We start from the raw sequence: 11,582 nt of genomic DNA on the forward strand, positions 1-11,582 counted from the left end.
GTGCTGTTGTTGTTGTTGTTGTGTTGTGTCTGGAACACCGTTATACCTAAACCCTGTGCGATGACGATGTCGATTGTGCAATTGCGCACACTAACTACCATACGGACTGGAGTCCCTACAGAACCGCGATGACCGCGATGACCGCGACGTGTTCCGAATACTAGCTACACGCGGAGCTGAACACTAACGGGCCTCTCAGGCCGATGTACGTGCGTGCGTACGTGAGCTGGCAAGGGTAAGGGTAAGATCGATCTGACCGAGATTGGGATCGGAAATCGGTTATTGTCGCTGTGGCTCACCGGCCGGATTGGATGATTCACTCGTCGTCGTGGTCGTCGTCGTCGTGGTCGTGGTCGTTGCCAGTGGCTGTCCTGCTGCGGTGCCAATCGGCACGTCGTCAATGAACGTTACCGAGCGTGCCCGCTGCAACCCGACGGCCGGTCCCGCCTTAACCCCCGGTGGCCGGCCCCCATCGGGACTGCCGTTAGTAACGGTGCTTTCGGTATCGGTGCCACCGGGGTGGTGAGCTCCTCCTCCTCGAGCACCACCAAAATCGGTCTCACCACCGCCGCCACCTGCATCAGCCCGCCGTTGCGCCCGCTTCTGCAGGAACGCCTGCAGATGGTCCCGGTTGCCGTTCACCTCGGCCAGTACCAGCTCCCGTCGGGCACTGCCCTTCACCACGATGTTGGCGAAGCTGTCCAGCTCGAGCGGTAGCCGGAAGTTGCGCAGCACCTCACTCGCCTCCCAGCTGACGCGCGGATAGTCACCGAGCTCCTCCTCGGTGCGAAACCGCGCACCACCGTCGCCCGTGACGTCGGCCGTCCGGCCTGGTTCTGGCAGGGTTGCCGGTGGATGGGCACTGACGGCCGGTAGCGGCGGTTGCCAGTGAGCGAGCGCAAGCGTCCCCTGCACGCGCCGATAGTCGCCCGGTGAGGCGGCCACACTGTCAGCGATGGCGGCCCGTTTCAGCACGTCGTACCGGCGCCGCTCGTGCTCCGGTTGCATCTGTTTGGCCAGCAGGTCCGGGCTAAGGTGCCGACGGACCATCATCGTCCGGATGAGGGCCCGGTAGTAGCGGGCCCGATAGCGCCCCTCGAGCCGCCGCCCCAAATCCATCCGCTTCGTCGCATCCCGGACCGCCTTCTTCTTCGCCTCCTCGATCGCCTGCCGCCGAAGGAAATCGTCATGCTCCTGCTGTTCCACCTCCTGGCGCTCGGCCAGCTCGCGCGCTTCCCGTTCCGCCCGCAGCTTCGCCTCGATGCGCTCCCGGTTCTGCTCGTAGTAGCGCTGCACCCACGCCGCCTGCTCGTGTTTCCGCGCCAGCTCGGTACGGATCAGCTGCCGGAAGCGCTTCCGCTCGGCCGGTAGCGCTTCCGCGAACGCACCCGGTAGCGTCACGAGCCGCACGTTGCTGTTCCCGTCGGCCACCGCCAGCTGGTGCCGGTCACCGGTACCACCGGCCCGGTACGGTGGATGCTGCGTGATGATCGACAACACGTTCGCGCCGAGATTCAGCGCTACGCATGCCGTCGATGTACGAACTGACAGTCAGTCCAGACAGACAGGGAAAGCAACAGAGCGTGTTGGAGAGAGAGAAAGAGAGAGAAAGTGAGAGAGATAAAGAGAGAGAGAGAGAGAGAGAGAGAGAGAGAGAGAGAGAGAGAGAGAGAGAGAGAAAGTGAGAGAGAGATAAAAGGAGAAAAGGAGTAAAAGAAGAAAAGATAGGGCTCTAACGAATTGCATAATTTAAGGGATTTATAATTGGATTTTTAGTTGTTAAAAATAATCGATGAAGCCGATGCCAAACACTTCAGAAAGCGTCGACAAAAAAAGGGGGAGGGTAGTAAAGCAGAAAGGGAGCTATTACGTACCTGGTACATCCCTTCCACCCTCCCCTCCCCCCCTAACCCCTCCCTATACTTCCAGCAAAAATTGCCAAACAGTTTAATCCCCAAAATTATGCAACTCGGTAACATTCGATTCGATTTGTGTGTTTTACTAAAGAAAGAAAGAAAGAAAGACAGAAAAAGAGCAAGAAGGGGAGTGTTTCAAAGGCGTTTTTTTCCGTTGGGTCGCATGCCAACGATGGAACGCCGTGTTTAGCCATACTTTGCAGATCCCAGATCTCGAAGTCGCCACTGGCGTGGCCCAGAAAGAAGACGGACGGCCGGTCGAGACTCCAGGCACAGGCGGTGACGGGGGAGGGTTTGCGGCGCCAGAACACCGGCGACTGGCGGGAGTCGGTGGTCCAGAGCGCCAGCACGGTACCGCCGGCCGTCAGCAGGACGTCGTGGAGGAAGGTGCTGCGGGCGATGGCCACCACCGGACCGTCGTGGATCGGTGCGAACGGGTCCCGGTCCCGTACCGGCTCCTCGTTGACGGTTGCACCCTGATCGAACTCGTAGCCGTCCCATTTGCCCCAGAACAGCCCACCGAGGGCGGTGCCAGCGATGAAGGACTGACGGCAGACACCAGGCACCTCCGCCGTCGCCGTTACCGTCATTGGTGGTCCTGACGCTGTCGCTGTCGCCGCCGCTGCCGCCACCACCATTCCGAGCCCCGGTCCCGTCCCGGTTCCGGTGCCCGGCAGCGCATCGTCGAACGCCAGCTCGACGATCGGCTGCTCGCACCGGATCCGGTACGTCGGGTGGAACGTCTGGGTGTGCTGCGGGTGGTTTCCCACCCCTCCGGTCTCCGGCGCTACCTCGGCACCGGCCTTTCTGCCAACCGCCGAGCTGGCCGCGTCCAGATCCCAGAGGCACACCGTACCGTCGAGGGCGGCCGTAAGCAGGAAGCGGGCCGGCAGCCGGTCGTCGCCGGACGGCCGTAGCTGGCCCGTGTTGGTGCAGTGGAAGTTCTGGGGCAACCAGCGGATCACGGTGATCGGTTTGCGTGCGGACCACTCGAGGGCACTGATAGCGGCCGGCTGCACGTGCCACGGTTCGCCCGTTGCACCCGGATCCACTCCGGGTACACCGGTCGGGCCGGATCGGGTACGCCGGCCGGCGGATTTCGGTCCCGCGTTGCCCAGGATGGCCTTGATCTCGCCCCGGTAGGAGCGTTCCCCACTACGCTGGTGCTGGTGATGCTGGTGATGCTGGTGATGATGATGATGGTGATGATGATGATGTGGCGGATGATGATGATGAGGAGGGTTAGCGTTGTGTGAGGCCGGTTTGCTGCTGCTGCTGCTACTGCTGCTACTGCTGCCTACACTAACCGGTCCCAGGTGCTCCAGTTCGCCATCGGTTAGCTGCCAGAGCGTGAGCTGACCGCTGGACAAACCACCCACCAGCAGCCGCCCATCGTACGGGCAGAACGAGAGTGCGGTCACTTCGCGCGGCGACTCAAGCCACAGCTTGGGCACGAGCGACTCCTCCACGTTCCACGCCAGCACCGGACACTTCTCGAACACCAGCCGATTGACCGGATCCTTGCGGCCTCCCGTGCCAGCGCTGGCCGCGACACTAGCGGTACTGGCCGCGATCTGCTGCACGTAGGAGGCGACGAACGTACCGGGTAGGGTCGGGTGCCACTCGATGGCCGCCACCTGCCGGTTGGCGCAGGTCGCCCGATCCATAAAGCACATCGTCTCCTCGACCACGGGCGTCTCGTACTTCGGTATCGCCTTGTGGCGCGAAATGATCGGATAGTCGTTCCGGTACATGTCGATCTGGTTGAACTCGAGCGTTTTCAGCAGCTGCTCCACGTGACCGCTGCCACGTAACGCATCGGGCAGCTCCATCGCCATTGTCGTCGTCGTCGTGGCCGTCGTAGCCGTCGTGACAGTTCCTCCATCGGGTGGAGCGTACGGTAGCGCTGCTACCGCTGATACCGGTGGCGGCTCGCTGCTCAGCTCGTACAGATACTGGGACCAGGCGTTGGTCGGAAAGGTCGGATCGGTTTGCTGGTGCTGGTGCATCTTTTGCGGGCGCAGCTGCACACCAAAGTCGACCGATTTGCGCACGATGTTTTGGAAGACCGTTCGCGGCACTAGCTCGACGTAACCGTCCCGGGCGTCCGCTACCAACCGCATGCCGAACCGGTACGATCGACCGTTCCGTTGCACCGCGAAGATGCTCTGCGACTCGACGTTCACCACGTTGGTCCGCCGGAGCGGTATGTAGCATTCGACTTCGCGCTCGCTACCGCGCGATACCCAGCGGCGGGCACGCTTCCGCATGGCGGCAGCCGCCCGCAGCCGCTCGGTCAGCTCGAGCCGCCGGATTAGCTCGCGGGCATCCCGCATCTCCGCCGCGTCCGTGAACACCGCGAACAGGTCGTCATCGTCGGTGCCCTGCTCTGGCAGGTAGCCGACCAGCACCAACCGGCCCGGTTCCAGCTCTTTCAGCCGGTCCTTCAGCTGCCGTTGCACCTTCGTCTTGCCCGGCAGATGGTCCTCCAGCAGCTCCTTCTTGATCTCGCGCCACGGATGCTCCACGCTTACGCTCGAACCCACCTCCATGCCGAGCTCGGCCTGCAAATCGGGACTGCGGGGAAATAGGCGAGGGTGTCAAAAGCTGCCGGGTGGGGGCGTATCTCCAGGCGCTACCCATATACCTGATCACCAGCCGGGAGCACTTGGGGAAGCTGGCTAGCTTCTGGCGGGCATCCTTTTCCTCGAAATTGAATATCAAAGCCACCTCCTCGTCCTCCGAGCAGTCGAAGCTGGTTTTGGCTGTCGCCGCCAGATCGCCGCCCCGTTCGGATGCCTTCGCATCCGAGCTGCTGACACCGGCCTTTAGCTGGGCCATCACTGTTCACCACTGCACCGAGCAGCAGCAGCAGCAGCAGCTGCTGCAGTGGTTTTTCGGTGGCAAAAGCGTAGCAAGACTGTTGGTCCTCTCGCACCAGCCAGAATGCCCTGAATGGCGCCCTTGTTTGTTTCGGTTTCTATGGTAAAACCGAATCGTAAGCTGCACCCGTGCGGTCATCCTTTTGTGAAAGTAGTGGTGTTTCCGCGAGGTTTGTTCGACACGCGATCACACCACGATAAATATAAGGTATAGTGTAGCAAAATCAACACATTGTTCTAGCTTCGACGGCTCTATGCGGCTCGTCGTCCGTTCTTTAAAACTTTTCTACCAATAAATTGGTGAGGTAGAAATCTGATTGGTGAAATCTGAAAGACCGAATATTGATTTCATATTGGTTTTGTAGTATCCGTTTTTCTCCGGAATACCGGTGTTCTTCCGAGAGTAAGCGAGCGAAATGTGCGTAGACGTAGCGTGGCGGATGTACAAAGGGATGGCACTTTTCACCGCCTGGTGGCGGGTATGCTAAGCTTAAGAGACCCAGTTGCATATACCTTCTGTTAATGGGGTCGTTTCGTTAAGCACGGTGTCATTTGCATAATTTTAGGGGTTTAGTATATTTAAAACAAAAGCGGTTAAATAGCTCATCGAATGTGCCGGAAACTTAAACACAATATGAAATCGATGCATCATGCGCAGAAGCTATCCAATCGACAATGAAAATGTAATGGCCTCGTACCCTTTATTTTTCTTTGATATCTCGATAGCCTCCAGATGATTCCATCGTGAGAAAGAGTGGTTCTGAAATTGTTTTGGCGACGGGTCGGTTAAGCGTTAACAGACCCGGTTGCATATACCTTCAGGCAATGGGGTGCCCAGTGGGTTTTTGGCTCTCTCTCTCTCCTCCAAAACTGTTGCCTGGGGCCGGAGCCAAGGTACTTTAAAAAGACAGGTAGCTTTATCCAGAACAAATCCCCGATCGTATTTTAGAAAAAACTTCAGAGTTTGACATTCACGGGATGGTGGGATGTTTACTTCGGGAACGCTCTTTTCGGAGCTGTTTTCGCTTTTCCGTGGTATTACGACAGTTAAAATTCACGAAAAGTGGCAGGAAAGTTGAAGTTTATGCAAATATTCCCAAAATTCTTTCAATAGTTTCAATATGGTATCGGTCCGTAGGTCTTGCCACCCGGCCTAGAACAAGAGCTAGCTAGCGTTCCTGGACCGTGCTCACTCGCTGTAAAACACAACTCGGTCGCTCGAATGATCTTAAATCGAGAGATGAATCATTTAAACATTCGAAAAAGAGTGAAATCAGGTACTTTCCTTGATAAAACCACCAAACTTGCCCACATCTTCTTCTTCTTCTTCTTGAAACTCACGTGGTTTTGTTTATAAAAGTGCCCTCCTATGAATGTCAAACAAATTCAAAATGGTGACCTGTCAAAGCGGTTAAGATGCTACCTGTCTTTTTAAAGTACCTTGGCCGGAGCCTAGCTGGTTCAGTGAGATGCAAACAAATTCAAACGGTACTGTCAAACCTGACGCACATAGCGAAGCGAACGGTATGGTATAAACGGGACGTTTGACGTAGAGGTATCCAATCGACGATTGACGCCTGCGCCGTCTTTCTCATTCCGATCGGCGACGACGAAACACGGACTTTTACCAGCTCTCGTAAGAGAATCATTATCATCGTAATAGATTTTAGCTGATTCGATCTAATCTACCGTAATCGATAGCCACTAACCAGCATCTGTGTCGGGACGTTCGCCGTTAATCAGTGTAACTCCCACCGTGCCTCCTTCCAGCTACATCCAGTGAAACAGTGAACGGCATCTTCCCATCTAGTCCTCCTGGTGATAGCCCTCTCCATTTTGTGTCGTGTCTTGTGTCGTCGCCTCCCATCTTCTGGGTTGTGTACTCCACGTCGCCTATGACCGAGCACTAAAGATCCAAGTAACATTAACCCATTCTTCCCCTGCATCCCCCGGATAGAACGGTGAGGCTGTTCGAGCACTAAATAACTGTGGGTGGCACCACGCAAAACTACCAGAATTCCTATCCGCTCAGTGTGAAGCGGAAAGAAAGAGAGAGAGAGAGAGAGTGAGAAAAAATAAGAAAAACAGTTGGTAGGTGGCCGGCTGGGCTGGTCAATTTTACCGATCTCCTTAACCCAAATTTTGTTCCGCCTCGTGCGGTTCCATCCATTCTTTTTGCTTCCTCGAAAGGTTAAGAAAACGTGAGTTTTGAAGCCAAACAAAAAACAACAACCTCCCTCCCCCCTCACCCTTTCGCTCGCAATAGCTTTCACACAAACCACCTGCCTCAAGATTTTGTCCACCAATCGCTTTCTGCACCTTCCGCCTACTACGCTCACCTCTTTCAGCTGAAACGCGCGGACCGTTTTTCAAGTCGTCACCAATGACGTCATTTTGGCTAACCTTTCCAACCAACACTGTGCAGCTTGCCTATAACACTTGCCGTCTACTTCTGTCTGCGACAATCCCTCACCATCGCTTAACTATTAACGTTTTCTGTGTACTTTGGTGCGTTCCTTTTCCGGTTTTTCTTCTCGCTGTATATTTGACCATATCCGTCGAGACAGCTGTGAAAGCTGGAGAAGCTAGAGCAATTTACGAAACTTTCCAAGATGGATCGAAAAGCGGAGCTAGAACGGAAGAAGGCCAAACTGCAGGCGCTGCGTGATGAGAAAGATCGCCGACGAAAGGAGAAGGAGCAGAAGGATCTACAGGAAGCGTCTGGGAAAGTGGGAACCGCAGAATTCGGTCCCAGAAAGTACGTAGCCGAAATGTTTTTATATATCTGGTGTGTGCATATCGATTAATGTACTCTCTCTCTCTCTTTTAATTTTTCTTCAACTGGCTTGTGCTTCGCTCCGGGCAGAGATCTAGATGAAATGCTCTCATCGCTCGGTGTAACTCCGGTAACGGAGGTGCTGTCGTCACTATCTTCGGTCAACTCAGCCACGTCTGATCATTCCGCAACGCATACCCCTGATGCTAGCCTACAGATCAGCACCAATGGAAGCAGGTGAGGGCGCACCGGAATGACTGAACCATGTACCGATGTTCATACTACTAAATCATCCTTTAAATACAAACGCGCTTACAGCAACCGTAAAAAGCCAGTCAACTTATGTCTGGTGTCCGTGCAGGCGACCAACATTCCGCCGAAGGAAACAGTCTCCTATTCCAAACAAACACAAACCAACAGCTCTGGCGGTCTTCGCGATGGTAAGTGTTCCAATTTTTTTTCTCTAACATTTAGTTCTACCGCAGCAAATGCCGCTCCTCCTACAGCTGAGGTGCGACAATTGATCCGAATGGCTACCTTACCTGATCTTCTTCCGTTCGTTAGCCAGCAACGAGTTCGCAAACATTGTTTTGTTGGTATCTTGCTCAATCTATAGCCGCAGATGCATTGTCCTGCACTCTCCACTGGAGCAGCTGTGGAAAATTTCAAGTCCCCGTACTCTTCGCACTATGCGAATTTGTTTTTATCCCTTAGCATAGCGTTGCGTTCTCACATAGCATTACTTTTTGTCTCAGACACAGACGGAGCTGTGTTGGCAGAATGAAGATGGTTTATACTTGTCATTTGATGTGCTTTTGTTAACTCGTTTATTCCTATCTACTTTTATCATTCACGCGAAGAACATCTATTGAATTAATATAACAAATACAGTTTTTTCTTGCCATTCCTCACCTCTATCAGGATATATGGAGGATTGGTGGAGACCCCGTAAAGGTAAAGCATGAAATCGATGTACCATGGGCAATGTATCGTGTTGCCATTCTTCTTGGTAGTAAATGAGCTCTCTAATATGATCGAATACAAGACTCCAGTACCGTTTCGATGCTATTTGTATTCACTCCTTCTGTACGCTTTTTTGTTTCTTTTGTTTTCAATATGTTCAGTTACTCCTGCCAATCCTTAATGGTTCTTGGCTTCAATGTTTTTTTTTTGTTTTGGATTATCGTTTCCACTGCGAATTATCTTACCTGGCCTGACATGTTCCCTATGCGGTTTATGCTTGTATTATAGATCGATGTTTCATTTTCATTTTCAACAATAGGACAACGTTTTGCGCTATATCTTGTCGAATAGTACTAATGTAACTTTTCCTTTTTCTTTTAATTGCCCAATATTTCGTCGAATGATTTGGCCTGGCCGATTGTACCATTTTCGTCGGCATACGGGCAATGGTGTTTCGATTGTCGCAGCTCACGCAACCGACTATTACGGTGAGTACTTCGTTTCAATTTTTAGGATTTTAGACATAGAGTGGACTGAAATAGCCCTAAGAAGAACCTCATTTACATTTTATAGCTACGAGTAAATCAATGCTTCTCTGATGGTAACGATGAAACAATCGTCGATTATCTTCTTTTTGTTTTGTTTGCTTGTCTCTTATTGGAAGTTTTGTTTCACTCGTACGTATTTTTGTTACTCTCTTCCTTACTCTGTTCCTCTGTTATTCATCTTTTCACTCTTCTATATCCAATGATCTATTACGTGTACTTCCCATCTCTAAGTTGTGTCAATTTCTTGTTCCTTTTTATTTAAGTTTCTCTATTTTTACTAAATCTACATTCTCGTGATGCTTCTATATTTCCCCTATTTGCTTTACCATTCCCGTAAAGAGAAGAACTTTATATGAATTAAAGAGGCAATCAATTACGTTATATTCTTCGTTTCTCCACCCATTTAATGATTTTCTTAATTTATCTATTGAACTAATTAACTAATTTGTTTTTGTCATTTCGGGCATCATTTACCATTTGTTGGTTTGTGATTGTGTCCATATAATTCTTTACATAAATCACACATTCCCAATAGAGATTCTACGGCAATTTTCTGACAGGATAACGCACCCGAGTACCTATGTTATAATCGTTTAAGTTGAAATTGGTAGAAGATATTTGTTTTTATTCTCTCTCGCAGTAAAGTGCATGCGATGTTTTATTTCACTTTAGTTCTGTTTGATAAAAATAATACCATTTACAGCTATCAGACCTCTCTCCACGCAAACCTATCAAATTTGTTTCTATTCTAGTTTATATTCTACTCAAAGAACGCAGCCAAGATCCCCGCTCTTTATGCATAACATTCCATTTTTTGCTGTTGTGTTTATTTCTCATTAAAGAAGAGCCAACTTGTCGTGGCAATTATTGAACCTCTTGTATAAATACTCATATCAAGCTATTTCACGTAAGAACATACATTGTATTTACATTGAGCTGAATGATTCCGCTGAATTATACAGTGCGCATACAAAACATTATGCATAATACATTGAAGAGTTAGGAAAGCTAAACTCATGCTGCAGCAGTAAAGGGTGCTTTTCGGAGTTCTGTTAGAAGGTGGTAGACTTTTAGTAAGAACTTGTACTCATACATAGTAGCTATACATCAACTCCATCCGTATGGTAACACGCCGCATCTGGTAAATCTGTTAACGAACGTCACATCTTAGCTTTTGGCTACACTGTTGAACTCAACTGTAGATGTTTGAACGGAGAGAGCTGTATTACTAATGTCAGAACCTAGAGATAGATTCAACATTTTCATTTTACAATATTCCCTCACTCCATCAAATTGGATGTGCAACATAACATTCGTTTGCCTATAGGTCTTGATTATGCCCCAATGAAATTTATACCACAAAACCTCCCGTTATCGTTGGCTATTTCTTTTTTGGTGATGCGTCGTAACCGTTCATGTGGCTGCGTTCTTTTTATGTTTCATTTTTAATTTTGATTACGTTACCCTATCAGCACTCTCATATTTGCGACTGCACTTTTACAGATTTTTTTTTCTAAATTTGATTTTAATTATAAAGACGCCATAGATGGATGTACGATGCGAATATTTCATTACACATGAAGTTTTTTTTTTCTGTTGCATACTATGTTAGCTACTGGAAGGATAAGATGAAATGTTCAATTCAACCAAATATTTTCTTAAAAAAACACAGCTCTTTTCTTTCCAAAACGAAACAAACCAGTTAAAGTTAGACTTTTTTCCCATTTCAAGATGAATACAATCTTAACCCCGGTTTAGAATGGGAGGATGAGTTTACAGGTAGGTTTTTGCCTTAACAAACAAACTATTTTTCTAGCAAATTTGCCGTTTTTATTCTCGTTTTCATTAGACATTTTATCTGCCACATAGGCAATCATATTGTTAATAGATTTCTTTATCTCTTTTCAAATGTTCAGAAACTATTTTAATACTTACACCTAGAGTACTTCCAACAGCCGCACCTTGCTTTGGTTTATCTTATATTTTGTTGATGTTGTTTACATTAACTATGCCTCCCATGACTAAACAACATATGCGTGTCCGTCAACGTTAGGAAACATACCTGTTTCGCTTCTAATGCATTAAATGTGAGGTTCGTAATTTGTTTATTCGTTTATCGTAGCACTTATATTTTAAGGCTTAAAACGAAGCCTAGCGTTGACGGATTCACGTGATTTTGTGTATGTAGAATTTGTGCTAGTATTTAACTGCGCACGAAACGATCAAGGTGTGGCTAAAGGAAGGAGCCAGAGTGTACACTTGCTGCATAACAATTATTTTGTTTACTCACTGTTTGAAAGTATTGTCACGCTTCGCTCCGTTTCGAGCGTGCTATCGGAACAAGATCTCATCCGACATTGCACAAACGATCATTTGTACTTAGCATTTTCGAAACGCAACGACTGTCTTCTGTAATGATGTGCATACGATTTGTCAGTTCTCAGCAAAACAACAATACAAAAACATTAAAATAATAGTTTTTCTATAAATAATTGCC

General features: G+C 49.7%; 2 protein-coding genes across 7 annotated transcripts in view; one reads left to right on the forward strand and one right to left on the reverse strand.

Annotated features, from left to right (window-relative positions):
* Positions 1-279: 279 nt before the first annotated feature.
* LOC125959044 (dynein axonemal intermediate chain 3) lies at positions 280-4,757 on the reverse strand. Its single transcript, XM_049691778.1, has 6 exons — positions 4,564-4,757; positions 3,224-4,493; positions 2,587-3,091; positions 2,113-2,526; positions 817-1,544; positions 280-777 (listed from the first exon to the last, which is right to left on the reverse strand). Exons 1-6 carry the CDS (start codon positions 4,755-4,757, stop codon positions 280-282), a joined length of 3,609 nt encoding a protein of 1,202 aa, XP_049547735.1.
* Positions 4,758-6,384: 1,627 nt separating this feature from the next.
* The window catches only part of LOC125957579 (cytoplasmic dynein 1 intermediate chain), an 8,925-nt gene continuing 3,727 nt past the window's right edge, over positions 6,385-11,582 (forward strand). For 2 of the 6 annotated variants that reach the window (XM_049690375.1, XM_049690402.1), the window contains exons 1-6: positions 6,451-6,759; positions 7,366-7,556; positions 7,665-7,811; positions 7,893-8,014; positions 9,005-9,025; positions 10,817-10,864. In XM_049690375.1, coding sequence (XP_049546332.1) covers positions 7,411-7,556; positions 7,665-7,811; positions 7,893-8,014; positions 9,005-9,025; positions 10,817-10,864 — 484 coding nt within the window. In that variant the 5' untranslated portion in view covers positions 6,451-6,759; positions 7,366-7,410. The other 4 variants (XM_049690382.1, XM_049690391.1, XM_049690421.1 and 1 more) reach the window with 4 other exon arrangements.

Source organism: Anopheles darlingi, chromosome X (genome assembly GCF_943734745.1).
Source record: "Anopheles darlingi chromosome X, idAnoDarlMG_H_01, whole genome shotgun sequence".
Taxonomy (NCBI): Eukaryota; Metazoa; Arthropoda; class Insecta; order Diptera; family Culicidae; genus Anopheles; species Anopheles darlingi.